The sequence below is a fragment of the Saccoglossus kowalevskii genome, chromosome 16 (genome assembly GCF_978046115.1).
Source record: "Saccoglossus kowalevskii chromosome 16, keSacKowa6.1, whole genome shotgun sequence".
Lineage (NCBI taxonomy): Eukaryota > Metazoa > Hemichordata > Enteropneusta > Harrimaniidae > Saccoglossus > Saccoglossus kowalevskii.
The window spans coordinates 985,524-1,007,301 of record NC_140656.1 but is presented as its reverse complement, the minus strand read 5'-3'; the positions used below and the strand labels follow the sequence as shown (position 1 = coordinate 1,007,301).

General features: G+C 41.5%; 2 protein-coding genes across 2 annotated transcripts in view; one reads left to right on the top strand and one right to left on the bottom strand.

Annotated features, from left to right (window-relative positions):
• Positions 1-13,954, top strand: part of LOC100367810 (putative aminopeptidase PLBD2) — a 48,926-nt gene extending 34,972 nt beyond the window's left edge. Inside the window, exons 10-11 of the mRNA XM_085491568.1 lie at positions 11,306-11,465; positions 13,149-13,954. Coding sequence (XP_085347694.1) covers positions 11,306-11,465; positions 13,149-13,322 — 334 coding nt within the window. The 3' untranslated portion in view covers positions 13,323-13,954. The remainder of the gene's footprint in view (positions 1-11,305; positions 11,466-13,148) is intronic.
• Positions 13,955-15,496: 1,542 nt separating this feature from the next.
• The window catches only part of LOC100367966 (phosphoserine phosphatase-like), a 40,929-nt gene continuing 34,647 nt past the window's right edge, over positions 15,497-21,778 (bottom strand). The window contains exons 3-6 of the mRNA XM_085491560.1: positions 18,664-18,798; positions 18,213-18,358; positions 17,945-18,093; positions 15,497-16,006 (exon numbers count right to left, since the gene is read on the bottom strand). Of these exons, the coding sequence (XP_085347686.1) occupies positions 15,899-16,006; positions 17,945-18,093; positions 18,213-18,358; positions 18,664-18,798 (538 nt within the window). The 3' untranslated portion in view covers positions 15,497-15,898. The remainder of the gene's footprint in view (positions 16,007-17,944; positions 18,094-18,212; positions 18,359-18,663; positions 18,799-21,778) is intronic.

The window sequence follows — 21,778 nt, the reverse complement described above, 5'->3', positions numbered from 1 at the left end:
AGTGCTTGCCATGGAGGCCATTCATGGAGGGGAATAATTAACGAACAAACATATTTAACATCCGGGTACTTTTCAAAGCTGTGACGTTTTAGTATCTGATTGCATTCGTATACGCCATTGTACATAGCCGTTCATGCTGCCAAGCATTGTGTACTATTAGTATAAACTCAACTTTTATATGCACAATGTGCTTTTTAAAACTTGGGTTAGAGCCTTATGCGTTTGAACCACAGTATTCTGAGAGTGAAAGCCCGATTGCGTTAAAGTACCGTACTTCCCCGATCGTAAGCCCCTCCCGAGTATGAAGCCCATCCCTATGTTTTTACTTGGTATTTATCGAGTTGAGGTCATTCACGATTATAAGCCCAGAGTGTTTTTACTGGGCGTCGACGATATTCTTTTAAATATGCGTGTAAAAGGTGTGTTTCATTTCATAATAATCATGATTGGCATGTTAGTTTGGTTCATGCTTTTAGTTTTTAGTGCATGGCAAACGTACACAATGTGATTCGCATCGTTTCTATTCTGTCATTTACTCAGGATGAACATCGATGTTGCAATTCTGGAGTAAACCATATTTCTTTGAGGAGTAGCCTTCGAAAAGCCAAAAATGTGATCGTCAAGGCGTGTACCTGGTTATTGGGCATGGTTTACTTTGAGACTATCATGAAAGGCCTAGGGTTTGAACGATGAGACATGTTGGCGACCGAGAAAGGTGTTTAAATTCTTCCTCCACACTCAGTTTACCCACAGTTACTATTAACCGTCGTTTATATTTCGAAAATTGCGAATCGCCAGTTTTTAGGGAAAAAAATCATCGTTTTTTCATTGCAATCAGTGCTACAGATCGCATTTTAACATTGCGGTAATTCACTTCCGCATTGCGCTAAAAAATCATCGTCAATAATCGGAAAATTTCATCATTACGACACATCATTTTGATTGGTTAATGAAAGACATGACCTGTTATGTCAAAGGAAGTTGTTCCAGGTCAAATCGTGCTGAAAAACCTCAAGGTGGAAAATTGTTTTGCGTCGAGAGTTTGCGTATGATCGAAAACATACCAAAACGAAGATAATGATAAATGCCTTCGTCCACTGTTTCCTCACAGACCCTACCCATTATTTCACCGTAAATTCAGACGGTACTATGTAAATCGTATTGTAATAAAATGTGTGTGTTTTTTTATGAACATGTTTGTTTCTTCATTGTAAGTATCGTTCAAATCAATGACGCATTTTTTTTCAAAAATAAGTATTATTTTCCCGAGCCCGGCGTGGTGAACGAATATTTTTTTTGGATAATTTTTCGTTGTTTGCAAGATGGTTACAGTGTTTAACCCCAAAACAAAATCATTTTTTCTGAGTTGGTCCTCGAGTACAAGCTCATCCCTTAATTTTCCCTTACGTGTTCATGCCTACGGGCTTATGATCAGGGAAGTACGGTATACTGTGACGATTCAGATCAGTCCAGTGTGAGTGATGAGAGTATATCGTCGACGATGCCCCTTGTTCGGATGAAAGTTTTATTTCAAATTACACGGAAGTCTGTGAACAATCTGCTTGGTGTTCCTGTGACACTTGTCCCATGATTTGCCAGTGCAGCCCCGTGAATACATGGACGAAAATGTTTCCACCACCACCCTACGAACTCAAGATTGCATACTCCAGCACCCATACTTTGAATAATTTGCACGCCGCACAGTGCAGTACTGGAAACAGCATTTATTAGACAGTTAGACAAAAAACAAAACAAAATGCCTGTCTCGATCAATCGCACATCCATAATGTTTGTATGTTGATATGCTTGTAAATAACATTAACGTCAAAGTCGAAACAACCTAGAATAGAAGTCAATTCACCAGTCCAGCCACCTATGGCTCCCTAAGTTACTTATATTTAATCAGATACTATTTCGTCATCATGCTTTGTTACCTTACCTGTTTATAATACTACCCTTAGTGACCACCTTCCCTTACTGACCACCTTCCCTTAATAACCACCTACCCTTAGTGACCACCTACCCTTAGTGACCACCTTCCCTTAGTGACCACCTTCCCTTAGTGACCACCTTCCCTTAGTGACCACCTTCCCCTAGTGACCACCTATCCTTAGTGACCACCTACCCTCAGTGACCATCTACCCTTAGTGACAACCTACCCACAGTGACCACCTACCCTTAGTGATCACCTACTCTTAGTGACCACCTACCCTTAGTGACAACCTTCCCTTACTGACCACCTTCCCTTAGTAACCACCTACCCTTAGTGACCACCTACTCTCAGTGACCACCTACCTTTAGTGACCACCTACTCTTAGTGACCACCTACCTTTAGTGACAACCTTCCCTTACTGACCACCTTCCCTTAGTAACCACCTACCCTTAGTGACCACCTTCCCTTAGTGACCACCTTCCCTTAGTGACCACCTTCCCTTCGTGACCACCTTCCCTTCGTGACCACCTTCCCTTAGTGACCACCTACCCTTAGTGACCACCTTCCCTTAGTGACCACCTACCCTCAGTGACCATCTACCCTTAGTGACCACCTACTCTTAGTAACCACCTACCCTTAGTGACCACCTTCCCTTAGTGACCACCTTCCCTTACTAACCACCTTCCCTTAGTGACCAGCTTCCCTTAGTGACCACCTTCCCTTAGTGACCACCTATCCTTTGTGACCACCTACCCTCAGTGACCATCTACCCTTAGTGACCACCTACTCTTAGTGACCACCTACCCTTAGTGACCACCTACCCTTTATGACCACATACCCTTTATGACCACCTACCTTAGTGAACACCTATCCTAAGTGACCACCTATCCTAAGTGACCACCTATCCTTAGTGACCTATACCCTTAGTGACCACCTTCCCTTAGTGACCACCCTCCCTTAGTGACCACCTTCCCTTAGTGACCACCTTCCCTTAGTGACCACCTATCCTTAGTGACCACCTACCCTCAGTGACCACCTACCCTTAGTGACCACCTACCCTTAGTGACAACCTTCCCTTACTGACCACCTACCCTTAGTGACCACCTACTCTTAGTGACCACCTACCCTTAGTGACCACCTACCCTTAGTGACCACCTTCCCTTACTAACCACCTTCCCTTAGTGACCAGCTTCCCTTAGTGACCACCTTCCCTTAGTGACCACCTTCCCTTAGTGACCACCTTCCCTTAGTGACCACCTATCCTTTGTGACCACCTACCTCAGTGACCATCTACCCTTAGTGACCACCTACTCTTAGTGACCACCTACCCTTAGTGACCACCTACCCTTTATGACCACATACCCTTTATGACCACCTACCTTAGTGAACACCTATCCTAAGTGACCACCTATCCTAAGTGACCACCTATCCTTAGTGACCTATACCCTTAGTGACCACTTTTCCTTAGTGACCACCCTCCCTTAGTGACCACCTTCCCTTAGTGACCACCTTTCCTTAGTGACCACCCTCCCTTAGTGACCACCTTCCCTTAGTGACCACCTTTCCTTAGTGACCACCTATCCTTAGTGACCACCTACCCTCAGTGACCACCTACCCTTAGTGACCACCTACCCTTAGTGACAACCTTCCCTTACTGACCACCTACCCTTAGTGACCACCTACTCTTAGTGACCACCTACCCTTAGTGACCACCTACCCTTAGTGACCACCTTCCCTTAGTGACCACCTTCCCTTAGTGACCACCTTCCCTTAGTGACCACCTATCCTTAGTGACCACCTACCCTCAGTGACCACCTATCCTTAGTGACCACCTACCCTCAGTGACTACCTATCTTTAGTGACCACCTACCCTCAGTGACCATCTACCCTTAGTGACCACCTACTCTTAGTGACCACCTACCCTTAGTGACCACCTATCCTTAGTGACCACCTACCCTCAGTGACCACCTAAGCTTAGTGACCACCTACCCTCAGTGACCACCTATCTTTTGTGACCACCTACCCTCAGTGACAATCTACCCTTCGTGACCTCCTTCCCTTAGTGACCACCTTCCCTTAGAAACCACCTTCCCTTAATGACCACCTTCTCTTAGTGACCACCTTCCCTTAGTGACCACCTATCCTAAGTGACCACCTATCCTAAGTGACCACCTATCCTAAGTGACCACCTATCCTTAGTGACCTATAACCTTAGTGACCAGCTACCCTTAGTGACCAGCTACCCTTAGTGACCACCTATCCTTAGTGACCACCTTACCTTAGTGACCACCTTACCTTAGTGACCACCTGTCCTTAGTGACCACCTATCCTTAGTGACCAGCTACCCTTAGTGACCAGCTACCCTTAGTGACCACCTACCCTTAGTGACCACCTTACCTTAGTGACCAGCTACCCTTAGTGACCAGCTACCCTTAGTGACCAGCTACCCTTAGTGACCAGCTACCCTTAGTGACCACCTACTCTTAGTGACCACCTACCCTTAGTGACCACCTTCCCTTACTGACCACCTTCCCTTAATAACCACCTACCCTTAGTGACCACCTTCCCTTAATAACCACCTACCCTTAGTGACCACCTTTCCTTACTGACCACCTATCCTTAGTGACCTATACCCTTAGTGACCAGCTTCCCTTAGTGACCAGCTACCCTTAGTGACCAGCTACCCTTAGTGACCACCTACTCTTAGTGACCACCTACCCTTAGTGACCACCTACCCTCAGTGACCATCTACCCTTAGTGACCACCTACCCTTAGTGACCACCTACCCTTAGTGACCACCTACTCTTAGTGACCACCTACCCTTAGTGACCACCTACCCTTAGTGACCACCTACCCTTAGTGACCACCTACCCTTAGTGACCACCTACCTTAGTGAACACCTATCCTAAGTGACCACCTATCCTAAGTGACCACCTATCCTTAGTGACCTATACCCTTAGTGACCAGCTTCCCTTAGTGACCAGCTACCCTTAGTGACCAGCTACCCTTAGTGACCACCTACTCTTAGTGACCACCTACCCTTAGTGACCAGCTTCCCTTAGTGACCAGCTACCCTTAGTGACCAGCTACCCTTAGTGACCACCTACTCTTAGTGACCACCTACCCTTACTGACCACCTTCCCTTAATAACCACCTACCCTTAGTGACCCTCTTCCCTTAATGACCACCTACCTTTAGTGACCAGCTACCCTTAGTGACCACCTACTCTCAGTGACCACCTACTCTTAGTGACCACCTACCCTTAGTGACCACCTTCCCTTACTGACCACCTTCCCTTAATAACCACCTACCCTTAGTGACCACCTTCCCTTAATGACCACCTACCTTTAGTGACCAGCTACCCTTAGTGACCACCTACTCTCAGTGACCACCTTCCCTTAGTGACCACCTTCCCTTAGTGACCACCTTCCCTTAGTGACCACCTATCCTTAGTGACCACCTACCCTTAGTGACCACCTTAACTTAGTGACCACCTACCCTTAGTGACCACCTTCCCTTAGTGACCACCTTCCTTTAGTGACCACCTTCCCATAGTGACCACCTACTCTTAGTGACCACCTACCCTTAGTGACCACCTACCCTTAGTGACCACCTACCCTTAGTGACCACCTACCCTTTATGACCACCTACCTTAGTGAACACCTATCCTAAGTGACCACCTATCCTAAGTGACCACCTATCCTTAGTGACCTATACCCTTAGTGACCAGCTACCCTTAGTGACCAGCTACCCTTAGTGACCACCTATCCTTAGTGACCACCTTACCTTAGTGACCACCTTCTTTTTGTGACCACCTATCCTTAGTGACCACCTACCCTTAGTGACCACCATAACTCAGTGACCACCTACCCTTGTGACCACCTATCCTTAGTGACCACCTACCCTTAGTGTCCACCTTCCCTTAGTGACCACCTTCCCTTAGTGACCACCTTCCCTTAGTGACCACCTTCCCTTAGTGACCACCTATCCTTATTGACCACCTATCCTCAGTGACCATCTACCCTTAGTGACCACCTACCCTTAGTGACCACCTACTCTTAGTGACCACCTACCCTTAGTGTCCACCTACCCTTAGTGAACACCTATCCTAAGTGACCACCTATCCTAAGTGACCACCTATCCTTAGTGACCTATACCCTTAGTGTCCAGCTACCCTTAGTGACCAGCTACCCTTAGTGACCACCTTACCTTAGTGACCACCTGTCCTTAGTGACCACCTTCCCTTAGTGACCACCTATCCTTAGTGACCACCTACCCTTAGTGACCACCATAACTCAGTGACCACCTACCCTTAGAGACCACCTACCCTTAGTGACCACCTACCCTTAGTGACCACCTACCCTTAGTGACCACCTACTCTTAGTGACCACCTACCCTTAGTGACCACCTACCCTTAGTGACCGCCTACCCTTAGTGACCACCTACCCTTTATGACCTCCTACCTTAGTGAACACCTATCCTAAGTGACCACCTATCCTAAGTGACCACCTATCCTAAGTGACCACCTATCCTTAGTGACCACCTATCCTTAGTGACCTATACCCTTAGTGACCAGCTTCCCTTAGTGACCACCTATCCTTTGTGACCACCTTTCCTTAGTGACCACCTTCCCTTAGTGACAACCTACCCTTAGTGACCACCCTCCCTTAGTGACCACCTACCTTATTGACCACCTTAACTTAGTGACCACCTACCCTTAGTGACTATCTAGTGACCGCCTGTCCTATGTGACCACCTACCCTGAGTGACCACCTACCCTTAGTGACCACCTACCCTTAGTGACCACCTACCCTTAGTGACCAGCTGCCCTTAGTGACCACCTTCCTGAAGTGACCACCACCTTACCTTAGTGACCACCTGCCCTTAGTGACCACCTACCCTTAGTGACCACCTACCCTTAGTGACCACCTACCCTTAGTGACCACCTACCCTTAGTGACCACCTACCTGTAGTGACCACCAACCCTTAGTGATCAGCTACCCTTAGTGACCAGCTACCCTTAGTGATCACCAACCCTTAGTAATCACCTACCATTAGTGACCACCTTCCCTTCGTGACCACCTTTCCTTAGTGACTACTTGTCCTAAGTGACCACCTATCCTTAGTGACCACCTATCCTTTGTGACCACCTTCCCTTAGTGACCACCTACATTAGTGACCACCTTAACTTAGTGACCACCTACCCTTAGTGACCACCTACCCTTTGTGATCACCTTAACTTAGTGATCACCTTAACTTAGTGACCACCTACCCTTAGTGACCACCTACCCTTAGTGACCACCTACTCTTAGTGACCACCTAGCCTTTATGACCACCTATCCTAACTGACCACCTATCCTAAGTGACCACCTATCCTAAGTGACCACCTATCCTAAGTGACCACCTATCCTTAGTGACCTATACCCTTAGTGACCAGCTACCCTTAGTGACCAGCTACCCTTAGTGACCACCTTACCTTAGTGACCACCTTACCTTAGTGACCACCTGTCCTTAGTGACCACCTATCCTTAGTGACCAGCTACCCTTAGTGACCAGCTACCCTTAGTGACCACCTTCCCTTAGTGACCACCTATCCTTAGTGACCACCATAACTCAGTGACCACCTACGCTTAGTGACCACCTACCCTTAGAGACCACCTACCCTTAGTGACTACCTACCCTTAGTGACCACCTACCCTTAGTGACCACCTACCCTTAGTGACCTCCTACCCTTTATGACAACCTACCTTAGTGAACACCTATCCTAAGTGACCACCTATCCTAAGTGACCACCTATCCTAAGTGACCACCTATCCTTAGTGACCTATACCCTTAGTGACCACCTACCCTTAGTGACCACCTACCCTTAGTGACCACCTATCCTTTGTGACCACCTACTCTTAGTGACCACCTACTCTTAGTGACCACCATAACTCAGTGACCACCTACCCTTAGTGACCACCTACCCTTAGAGACCACTTTCCCTTAGTGACCACCTACCCTTAGTGACCACCTACCCTTAGTGACCACCTTCCCTTAGTGACCACCTTCCCTTAGTGACCACCTTCCCTTAGTGACCACCTTCCCTTAGTGACCACCTATCCTTAGTGACCGCCTACCCTTAGTGACCGCCTACCCTTAGTGACCACCTACCCTTAGTGACCACCTACCCTTAGTGACTGCCTACCCTTAGTGACCACCTACCCTTTATGACCACCTACCTTAGTGAACACCTGTCCTAAGTGACCATCTATCCTTAGTGACCTATACCATTAGTGACCAGCTACCCTTAGTGACCAGTTACCCTTAGTGACCACCTACCCTTAGTGACTGCCTACCCTTAGTGACCACCTACCCTTTATGACCACCTACCTTAGTGAACACCTGTCCTAAGTGACCATCTATCCTTAGTGACCTATACCATTAGTGACCAGCTACCCTTAGTGACCAGTTACTCTTAGTGACCACCTTCCCTTACTGACCACCTTCCCTTAATAACCACCTACCCTTAGTGACCACCTTCCCTTAGTGACCACCTTCCCTTAGTGACCACCTTCCCTTAGTGACCACCTACCCTCAGTGACCATCTACCCTTAGTGACCACCTACCCTTAGTGACCACCTACTCTTAGTGACCACCTACTCTTAGTGACCACCTACCCTTAGTGACCACCTACCCTTAGTGACCACCTATCCTAAGTGACCACCTATCCTAAGTGACCACCTATCCTAAGTGACCACCTATCCTAAGTGACCACCTATCCTTAGTGACCTATACTCTTGGTGATCACCTTCTTTTAGTGACCACCTTCCCTTAATGACCACCTTCCCTTTGTGACCACCTTCCCTTAGTGACCACCTATCCTTAGTGACCACCTTCCCTCAGTGACCATCTACCCTTAGTGCCCACCTACCCTTAGTGAACACCTATCCTAAGTGACCAGCTACCCTTAGTGACCAGCTACCCTTAGTGACCACCTTCCCTTACTGACCACCTTCCCTTAATAACCACCTACCCTTAGTGACCACCTTCCCTTAGTGACCACCTTCCCTTAGTGACCACCTTCCCTTAGTGACCACCTACCCTTAGTGACCACCTACTCTTAGTGACCACCTACCCTTAGTGGCCACCTTCCCTTAGTAACCACCTACCCTTAGTGACCACCTTCCCTTAGTGACCACCTATCCTTAGTGACCACCTACCCTCAGTGACCACCTACCCTCAGTGACCATCTACCCTTAGTGACCCCCTACCCTTAGTGACCACCTACTCTTAGTGACCACCTACCCTTAGTGGCCACCTACCCTTTATGACCACCTACCTTAGTGAACACCTATCCTAAGTGACCACCTATCCTTAGTGACCTATACCATTAGTGACCAGCTACCCTTAGTGACCACCTACCTTAGTGACCACCTTAACTTAGTGACCACCTTAACTTAGTGACCACCTACCCTTAGTGACCACCTACCCTTAGTGATCACCTTAACTTGGTGACGACCTACCCTCAGTGACCACCTACCCTTAATGACCACCTACCCTTACTGACCACCTACCCTTAGTGACCACCTACTCTTAGTGACCACCTACCCTTAGTGACCACCTACCCTTAGTGACCACCTACCCTTAGTGAACACCTATCCTAAGTGACCACCTATCCTTAGTGACCAACTACCCTTAGTGACCACCTACCCTTAGTGACCACCTTCCCTTAGTGACCACCTTAACTTAGTGACCACCTTAACTTAGTGACCACCTACCCTTAGTGACCACCTACCCTTAGTGATCACCTTAACTTGGTGACCACCTACCCTCAGTGACCACCTACCCTTAATGACCACCTACCCTTACTGACCACCTACCCTTAGTGACCACCATAACTCAGTGACCACGTACCCTTAGTGACCACGTACCCTTAGTGACCACGTACCCTTAGTGACCACCTACCCTTAGTGACTACCTTCCCTTAGTGACCACCTTCCCTTAGTGACCACCTTCCCATATTGACCACCTACTCTTAGTGACCACCTACCTTTAGTGACTACCTATCCTTAGTGACCACCTATCCTTAGTGACCACCTACCCTTAGTGACCACCTATCCTTAGTGACCAGCTACCCTTAGTGACCACCTACCCTTAGTGACCACCTTCCCTTAGTGACCACCTTCCCTTAGTGACCACCTTCCCTTAGTGACCACCTACCCTTAGTGACCTTTATCTATGTATCTAGTTTTGACAAATAAACATGCATACAAATTCTATATTGATAAAAGATAATATTCTTCAAATATCTGTAATATTTTTCTATTCACAAATGAATTAATCAACCCTCATATAAAGATTACCTCCTAATGTTTATGCATGTGCAGAAGATAAAATAATAGCATTCACTGCTGTTATTGAAACAAGATGCATTCTCACAGTAGATCACAAGCTAATGCTGATATCGGGCATGCCTAGACCGATTAGCCTCAAAGTGCATATGCACATAAATTTGTTTCATGTTGATGACGTTGGACCAAAACCAATTTACCCTTTTTCTCATCACTGATTAAATTCAAGCTCTCATTTTACAAACCTTCCTAAACTCATTGCCAGTCGCTCGGAGCATTTTAATCAATAACTAACTGATAATAACTAACTAACTGCATTGATACACATATTCACTGAAAACTGGTTGGGGACTATGTCATTGATAATGTCTTCTTTTATAAGCTCCACTGTCTACTTTTTCAAACAGATCTTACCGTATGAGTGATTACTTGTCTGCATCATTCGTAGTCCATGTCAATTTTTTACTTATACGACTTCTTGAAAAGTACAATTCTTATTGCTTTGATACTTGGTGTACAATGTATATGTACCTTGGGCAAACCTCTCTTAGATTTGTTCATTTCGTGATGATATCTTTAATTCTCTAATTTTGATGAATATTTTGTTCAGATTTGTTCATTTTGGGTTAGGGTTAAAAAATAATGATTAGTGGAGTAATTGTAGCACAAATTTCCAAACAAAACAGCAGTTACTCTTGACACAACTTTTAATTTTCACAATTCAAACTGAAACACAAGCTTTCTATGGATAGGATGGAATAACACCAGAAGATTGTCAAATATGACATCAGAGTTTGTTGATTGAATTCATGGTCGGCTTGCCATTTAAAGTTCTAGATATTTATACAAATGAAGTGGATGGGTTTGTTGTGTTGATAGTTTTCACTAGTTTTCTGTCAATATTTTCATACTGAGTATTTACAAAACAGTTTAGACATGATACAGATCAGATTTGGTATGGCTATGTGTTAACACATGTAGAAGTAGAGAAATAGAAGTAATAACAAGTTATCACATCTGATTTGTTTTTTTCACTTAGATATAATGATTACAAGCATGATAAATATTCTAAGTGTAACTGTACTCCACCATACAGTGCTGAGAATGCTATATCTGCAAGGTCAGACCTCAACCCATCCTCTGGTACATATCCATTTGCTGCACTTGGTCAGAGATGTCATGGCGGCACTGACATGAAGGTAAAAACAGTGCTTTGGGTCAGATATCATAGCAACACTGACAGGAAGGTAAGGACAGTGCATTGCAGATGTCATGGTATTACTGACAGAAAGGTAAGAATGGTACATTTGGTCAGAGATGTCATGAAAACACTGACAGAAAGGTAAGAATGGTACATTTGGTCAGAGATGTCATGAAAACACTGACAGAAAGGTAAGAATGGTACATTTGGTCAGAGATGTCATGAAAACACTGACAGAAAAGTAAGAATGGTACATTTGGTCAGAGATGTCATGAAAACACTGACAGAAAAGTAAGAATGGTACATTTGGTCAGAGATGTCATGGAAACACTGACAGAAAAGTAAGAATGGTACATTTGGTCAGAGATGTCATGAAAACACTGACAGAAAAGTAAGAATGGTACATTTGGTCAGAGATGTCATTGAAACACTGACAGAAAAGTAAGAATGGTACATTTGGTCAGAGATGTCATGAAAACACTGACAGAAAAGTAAGAATTGTTCATTTGGTCAGAGATGCAATGAAAACACTGACAGAAAAGTAAGAATGGTTCATTTGGTCAGAGATGTCATGAAAACACTGACAGAAAAGTAAGAATGGTACATTTGGTCAGAGATGTCATGAAAACACTGACAGAAAGGTAAGAATGGTACATTTGGTCAGAGATGTCATGAAAACACTGACAGAAAAGTAAGAATTGTTCATTTGGTCAGAGATGCAATGAAAACACTGACAGAAAAGTAAGAATGGTTCATTTGGTCAGAGATGTCATGAAAACACTGACAGAAAAGTAAGAATGGTACATTTGGTCAGAGATGTCATGAAAACACTGACAGAAAGGTAAGAATGGTACATTTGGTCAGAGATGTCATGAAAACACTGACAGAAAAGTAAGAATGGTACATTTGGTCAGAGATGTCATGAAAACACTGGCAGAAAAGTAAGAATGGTACATTTGGTCAGAGATGTCATGGAAACACTGACAGAAAAGTAAGAATGGTACATTTGGTCAGAGATGTCATGAAAACACTGACAGAAAAGTAAGAATGGTACATTTGGTCAGAGATGTCATGGAAACACTGACAGAAAAGTAAGAATGGTACATTTGGTCAGAGATGTCATGAAAACACTGACAGAAAAGTAAGAATTGTTCATTTGGTCAGAGATGCCATGAAACACTGACAGAAAAGTAAGAATGGTTCATTTGGTCAGAGATGTCATGGAAACACTGACAGAAATGTAAGAATGGTTCATTTGGTCAGAGATGCCATGGAAACACTGACAGAAAGGTAAGAATTGTTCATTTGGTCAGAGATGTCATGGAAACACTGACAGAAATGTAAGAATGGTTCATTTGGTCAGAGATGCCATGGAAACACTGACAGAAAGGGAAGAATGGTACATTTGGTCAGAGATGTCATGGAAACACTGACAGGAATGTAAGAATGTCATGGCAACACTTGTGCAGATGTTGTGTGACTGTGACTGACATTTGCCATGGCACTTGAGTGACTTAAAAAATACTTGACTGGAGTGAAAATATATCATTATTTTATAAATTGTACATGTACTACACATTTATGATGGTTAAATCAATGAACACCATTTGAAAATGCTCCAATGATTTTTCATCAGCCAATTAATTAATGTAGTAATCAAATCTTGTTTGTTTTTTTACAGTTGACCAACTATGTAATGCATAAAGATCTGTCATTTGTTGCTATCTCAGGTCCAACACAAGATCAGCAACCTGTGTTTCAGTGGAGCACTTCACCATACTTGGATGTCCTCCATCTTGGACACCCAGACAAATTTGACTTTGGTCCAGTGCAAGTAAACTGGAAGAATGACTAGCACCATTTATATTATCACCCACTTATAGTTATTCACTGAGTCTTCAGTATCAGACATGCATAACAGTGTTTATTTAGCAGTTTCATGCAGAAAAATTATATTTTGAGAAAACAAATTACTTTACAAGAGACCTTAATGGAACGTGACGAGACTTCCTTGATCATATTTTGTACACACTGATGAAGCAAGGCAATAGAATTTGTGTCATCTTGGTATTCATTTGTAGATTCCTAGACATGTCTGAGAAGTAACATAGCAAACTATTGAAAATGGCAAGCCAAATTGTTTTGATGTTTTATTGGTAGGTACTTTTGAAGACCTCTGTCAAATTTTTGTAAATTTTCTAAAAATATTAAATGGAAAAAGTTGTGCAAGTCAAAATAAAATAAAGGAATAGATATTGATCAATATTTTATTGTATTGAATCTGATAATGTATAACATCACTAATGAGATATCCTTATATACACATGAGGTAATTTTCGAAATGATCAGGGGTATTTAGCTCTTGACCAAAAATTTAAAATTGCATTTTCACTTTGTATATACCATTCTATGACCAATACATGTATATGGACTTTAATAATTCTATGTAACGATTATTGTATTAAACATACTGAGATCAGGTTCTGACATGTTTGAATCCCTGTTTTTGATATCATGAATAGGGGGGTCACCATGTTTCAGATATGCGCTTATGCATATATATTTAACAATTTCAGAACAAAAGATGATAAAGGTAATCATACAAATGTGTTCTCAATAACTATTACCTATATTGCCTATAAATTTTTTTGGGTTGAAGTTGCCAAATAACTAATAACTATGCAATGCGGCTAGAATCCCAAGTCCATGTGCTGCTGATATCAGATTATTTTATTTAAAGTCGCCATGGTATAAGATATTTACTGGATTTATCCAATTATAACAGGAGGCTATGGACAACACAATTACTACAAAGAGCTGTGATCAAAAAAGTTAAATGATGAAAAAATAAGTTTTAAATAGTTAGCACGTTTTAAAATATGATGGGGTAGGTCAACTGAGACCCCCCCCCCCCCTCCAGGCTGATGTGCCAGTATTATTGCGTTACTATGACTTTCCCTTCCGTATGGGCAAACCAATAAACTTGCTGTAAACACCTGTATCTGAGTTCCATTTTAAAAAGAAAACAAATGAAAATCAATCGGGACCATAAATAATACCTTAGTGATGTGTAATTGCACAGATAAATTAGCACGTCCTTGAAAAGACATACAGACCTAAGGTAGAGATACAGTTTACCTGACAGGTATTTTAATTAGGAAACCAAGATGACCTCCCTGGTCCACAAAACTATATATTTTTGGAAAGCTTATTGTATGAATTTTAAAATTTTGTTAGTATTTTTTTATGGACACTGTAGTTTGAAATATGCACAAAAATGTGCTTTTTTTGGTCAAAAGTGATTCCAAAAAAATTAGCTTCTAAACCATGCTTCTGTTTCCTGTCAAAATTAGTTTATGGGTACATCTATTTACTATGAAGAAAGCGCAGTCTTGAAAACTGTCTACCAGTTGTCAATTTTGCAAATTTCAAATTTCACTACTTTAAGTTTATGCATAAATTAACACCCAGGCTAGTTGTCCGTACGATTGTTGTATCACTGCTCAACAACTGAGCCGAACAGAATATAAACAGTATAATAATAAATTGCACTGCCGAACAGAGAAATCATGTGCTATAAAACAGCGTTACTTATAGATCTATCTACTGTAAAATACTTTATTTCAGTTTCAATTAATTTTCGCTGAAACTACTTTTTGGGTGTTTTGTATGGAATTTATGCAAGTATTTTACAGTGATTAATTTATTCTGAGCATTCGCAGTTGTTCTGTCAATGTTGCTGGGAGAGGGAATTTTTGATGAAAATCATGAAAAAGACCTACTTAGAATTTTCAGATCAGATCTGGAAAATTTTTGTGCATAATCAAAATATTATAATTGTTCATCAACCTGCCAAGTTTCATTGATAGCTGCTGCAGAATTTTCAAAGAAATAGTTGGAGACAGAAAATAGTAATTGCCAAAACCCGATTTAGAAGTCTTTTTTAAGGTTGCCCCTGAATGGGGACTGACAAAAGTAATAATTTTAAGCTGGGGGCATATGCCTATTGATCCAGGAATACACAAAAAAAACAAGTGCAGTTAATTTTTAATGTTGATAATTATCCAGGAAAAGCTACATTACTACACACTTATATTTATTTTTACCAAATACTGGAAATACAGTAACTTCTTGTGACAAATTGTTAATGCATGAGAAAGTAAACACATGGCACAAATATAGTGATGCCATTACAGGTCAATCTTCAGTTGATATTTGTGTGAACTGACAGCTAGCTGGCTACTGAACCATAAGCATCTTGGACATATTAGTAATAAAGTATTGCATATACTTTAATTACATCATAGTCAGTTAGGTGGCATCTTCTTAAGAACGACAATCATCCAATACCATGTGAAGCATACTTTAAACCTGTTGTAATTGGTAAATGTGAATGTACTACTAAATATTTCAGTTGTACATAAATGTTCTTTACTCTCGGAGGGCTTCAGTTAATTCAGCAAAGTTGGTGGCAAACCATTTTGCTTGTTCCCGGACTTTTGGTCTGATCTGGTTTCCACCAAAGCCGATGAATGCATCCTGCAATAGACAAATAGTTGTTTTCTGTTAGTGCATCTTACATTTTGAGTGAGGTGGCTAAATAAGTATTCCACCACTTATTACAAAATTGCTCTTAATATTTATTCCATGCAATTTGAAGTAGTCTACTAACCATTATACAACACAGTTAATATCCATCTGACTATAATGTCCACTTGACATGACACTAATCATTTTTCATTTTTTTGGGTAACAACATGTACTTGAAACCAGGGTAATTTTACTGTTTCTTCAAATCTATGTAGTTTTCTTTATATACATGTACCTTGTTATTACGTGATATTCTGGGCTCGTGCTTTTTTATTATGGTAACCCGTAATTGTGACGTAATTGAAAAGTTTTGAATTGTTACCCCCATTGTGTGTAAAACATGATCTCGCAGTGGACTTGGTGCAAGAAATACCAGAGTTTCATACTGTAAAATACTTCCACTTGGAATTTATTTTCGTGAAGGGATGATTCAGTGAAAATAGAATAGTGTATTGTGGCACTCCCAGGGTGTATTGTGGCACTCCTAGGGTGTATTGTGGTGCTCCCAGGGTGTATTATGATACGCCCATAGTGTATTGTGGCACTCCTAGGATGTATTGTGGCACTCCTAGGGTGTATTGTGGCACTCCCAGAGTGTATTGAGGCACTCCTAGGGTGTATTGTGATACGCCCATAGTGTATTGTGGCACTCCTAGGGTGTATTGTGGCACTCCCATGGTGTATTGTGGCACTCCCAGGGTGGATTGTGGCACTCCCATGGTGTATTGTGGCACTACCAGGGTGTATTGTGGCACTACCAGGGTGCTTTGTGGCACTCCCAGGTTGTATTGTGGCACTCCCAGGGTGTATTGTTGCACACCCAGGGTGCATTGTGGCACTCCCAGGGTGCATTGTGGCACTCCCAGGGTGTACTGTGGCACTCCCAGCGTGCATTATGGCCATTCCAGGGTATATTCTGGCACTCCCAGGGTGTATTGTTGTTCTCCCATAGTGTATTTTGGCACTCCCAGGGTGCATTGTGGCACTCCCAGGGTGCATTGTAGCACTCCCAGGGTGCATTGTAGCACTCCCAGGGTGCATTGTAGCACTCCCAGGGTGCATTGTGGCACTCCCATGGTGCATTGTGGCACTCCCAGGGTGCATTGTGGCACTCCCAGGGTGTATTGTGGCACTCCCAGGGTGTATTGTGGTACTCCCAGGGTGTATTGTGGCACTACCAGGGTGCTTCGTGGCACTCTCAGGTTGTATTGTGGCACTCCCAGGGTGTATTGTGGCACTCCCAGGGTGCATTGTGGCACTCCCATGGTGCATTGTGGCACTCCCAGGGTGCATTGTGGCACTCCCAGGGTGTATTGTGGCACTCCAAGGGTGTATCGTTGCACTCCCAGGATGTATCGTGGCACTCCCAGGGTGTATTGTGGCACTCCAAGGGTGTATTGTGGTACTCCCAGGGTGTATTGTGGCACTCCCATAGTGCATTGTGGCACTCCCAGGGCGCATTGTGGCACTCCCAGGGTGTATTGTGACACTCCCAGGGTGTATTGTGGTACTCCCAGGGTGTATCGTGGCACTCCAAGGGTGTATTGTGGTACTCCCAGGGTGTATCGTGGCACTCCCAGGATGTATTGTGGCACTGCCAGGATGTATTGTGGCACTTCCAGAGTGTATTCTGGCACTCCCATGGTGCATTGTGGTACTCTCATTGTGCATTGTAGTACTCCCATGGTGCAATGTGGTACTTCCATTGTGCATTGTAGTACTCCCATGATGCTTTGTGTTACTCTCATGCACAGGTTATTATTAACATATCTGCTAACTCCTCCCTCACTATTTTATTGTCATAATGAAACCAAACCACTGGTTAAGAAATAACATTTCTCAACCAAGTGTTGGAACAGAACTAAATACACAATAAAATTAACATACAGCTGGAGGACAGGCTTCTAAATCTGTTGCACCATCTCCAATCATAACAAGATTCTTGTATCCATATTTTTTCTTCAATAGACCAACAACTTCTGGCTTTCCTCCTTCTCTGGATGTGGGCTGATCATCATCAAATCCAGCATACTCTCCTTAATAACAAAGTAATACACATACTATAACAGTGCTGAATGGCCACGGTGTCATACAGTCCATACTAAGGAAAAGTTTCCATGTTACAATGATTAGAAGACAAACAAGACATACTTACCATCAAAGTAAAATTTCAATTTATTGCAATAGATGTTTTTAATTGGTATATTTAATATTTTGGCCATAGGTTGTATTATAGAATACAAACCACCTGAGACAAGATAAACATCAATCCTTTTATCATGTAGTATTTGTATTAGTTCTCTGAAAAAGAACAAGAACAAGCATATGAGTGCAGGCTCTAGCTCTAATACATAGATACTGTGCATTAACTCAAGTCTTGAAGGAATATCTATTAAGATTTCAAAAAACAAAAGATTGAAGAAGGAGGTACAGTATTTGCTCTGTTAGAAGCATATGCACTTAAATATGTAAATAACAGCATACAATAAACATAGTTTTGGTGTCTTTGTGCTTCTATCAGAAATATGCTTCTAACAAAACAAATATTATGGTAAATCTTTCCGGTATAGAAGCAAATATGTGGTGGTTAGTGACAAAATACTCACTTGACTCCACTGGTGAATCTTGGAGGGTGCTCCTTGATAAAACTTTCAATCTGTTGTCTTGATGGATAAAGTATTTGTAACCTAGCATCAAGTGTTTCACGATAAGTTATAGCACCATCCATGGCTTTCAATGTCCTGAAATCAACAGTATAGAATACATACGATGCAATTATCAACTCAATGCACAATTAAATTAAAGAACGACAAGCCATGCATGGCACAGTACCCGTTAGTTATCAAATTTAAGATATATAGTTTTGTTTATAGTAATATAAACATGTCAGGAATATGATTATGATTTTTTAACATTAAAATGATTGACATCTTGTATCTGATCGTCAAACAAGTACTTGTCCATATTGTCCATACTCGGCCATTTTGAATACATCTACATATCTAAAACATAATGTATAATGAATATATAAAATTTTAACAATCAGTCAAAGCATCTCAGAGATATGGGTCTGCATTCATTTAAACAAAATGGATACCAATCAGCCATTTTGAATATGATCTGAAAAATAAAATGACGTGCATCAGGAATTCATAATGTCTAATGTATGTACAAGTTTGAACAAAATCTATCCATAATAATAGTAGTAGTATTGTTTATTAAAGTGATGTGTGACAATAAGAAAATATTCAGTAAATACATAGCTTGAAAATAAAAATCTGTCACCCAGCCCAATGGGCTTACAAGTCACTGGAGTCATGTATATGTACTCACATATAGAGAGTGTATGTCAAATAAAGATATTGTATGTATTATTTCTTGTAAAATATAATATCAACTAATGTACTACACAAACAGGTTATCGCCTCTTCTGAAATGATCTTGTAATATATTTTGCTATCGCTCTAACATGGTTCACCATAAAGTAACTTATTTTTTCTATATCAGTTAACAAATTAAATTGGTTTCTGGAAATACTAAATTCATTAAATAGCTGCTCACATAATTCTGTGTATAATGGACAATACAGTAAGAAGTGTACTGTAAAATCTGTATTAGAAGCCGCGGCTTCTATTAAAATGGTACAATGCAACAGAGGGGATGCGGCTTCTATTAGAGCATCTACACATATGAGAAATGATGAATTTTTAGTTCTCAATTATTCAAATAGTATGGATGCGACTTCTATTAGGGATGCGGCTTCTAATACAGATTTTACGGTATTTCATCTTCTGTTACATTTAAAGAACATAATTTACAAATGCGTCTGTCTACGGTTTCATGTCTATATCGTCCCGTTTCAATACGCAAAGGAAGTATACCAAAACAGAGCTGTGCTAAAAACGATCTTTCACCCCTAGACATGTTTAATGATAAGTAACTTTTTTCTCAGATTTAAATTTAATAAAAGTACATAGTTTGGGTTTAATATTAACATTATTATGCCAGTTTTTAATGGAAATTTCATTTTTCTTTTATTTAATACCATCAACATTGCATAAATATATGTCCTCAATATCTAACAAATCAAAAATATTACACATATGTTCAATTTCCATATCCCAGAGCATGTTCCCATACAAACCCTTTCTTAGTTAACCTTGATTCGTCTAACATGCATAACCTGTTCTAGTATCTAGCCATATTATCCCAATGCCGTGAACTGCACGTAGACCAACCCGTATCCCCTGTTAATGCTAAAGTTGGAGCGTATTTATGCTCTCCTAAGAAGAATCTAAGTGTCCTGTTTTGAACTGCATTGCAACATGGGTAGCTATTATAACCCCAAATACCGGAACAATAATCTATAATTGGGACAATTGTAGAATTGTATATTTTTAGTCCCCGTTCGGACGTAGTCTGAAAACGGGGACTTATGTTTTGCCCTGTGTGCGTCCGTGCATCTGTGCGTCCGTGATCACCTGTATTTCGAACGTGCATGGACCGATTAAGTTCAAACTTCACTTGTACATCACACATTATATGGGACATACTGTATGCACATGCATTTTTTTCATGATCCGATTAACGATAGCCAAATGGCGGCCGCTTTAAGGCTGAAAATGCATTGAAATCGCACATATTCACCATTCCGGACCCGGATCTCAGTTATGCATGGACGGATTTTGTTCAAATTTGGTACATACATTAAACATAATAGGACCTTGATGCACGTCATTTTTTTTTTCAGATCAAGTTTTACAGAATTCAGTTCTGGATCCGTATCCGAGACATGTCTGGATTGATAAAGTTCAAACTTCACACACACATGGTACATCATGTCACAAATAAATATGTGCATTTGTTTCATGATCCGCTTAACAATAGCTGAATGATGGCCATTTTAAGGCCGATAATGCATAAAAATCACGTATTTTCACAATTCCGGAACCGGATCTCAGTCATGCATGGATGGATTTTGTTCAGATTTAGTGTTGTACATATGCAGGTGCATTTTGGATCAGACCACTGAAAGTCGTCTGAGATTTCGGTCATGATCTGCTTTGAATGTACAAAATGTATATGTCACTCAAATATGAATGGAACGGGGATGTGTCATTGACAATGACTTGTAGTATATGTTTTAAACCCCATATTATTTAAGAATTTAAATGTTGACATAAGAGCACCCAGTCCCGTATTTGCAGCATCAGCTAAAGCATTTACAGTCACCGACAAATCTAGGTTTTCATTCAATAATATCCCCAGATATTTATAACGCCGAGCATAACTAATAATGTTATCACCTATTCTAAACGTATATTGACTACATTATGTATTCTTTTTCCTAAAATGAATAACGTTTGATTTAACAAAATTAACCTTTAGTCTCCATTTATAACACCATGTATTAACCTGATCTAACATTTTTTGCAAATTACTTTCAGAATCTGAAAAATAACTATATCGTCTGCATACAGCGATATGCACATATTTGAATCAATAATATTAATGCCACAACTCAAATCTTTCAAATCCTGCACGAGATCGTTAATAAAATAAGGTTGGTGACAGGTTATCACCTGGTTTAACCCCTGTTGTCGTCCTAAAGCTAGCAGACAAATTATTATTAAGACTGATTGACGCATTCGTCTCATTATAAATAGATTTTATAGAATATACCTTGCCATCAACTCCATTAATTAATAGTTTATATAACAG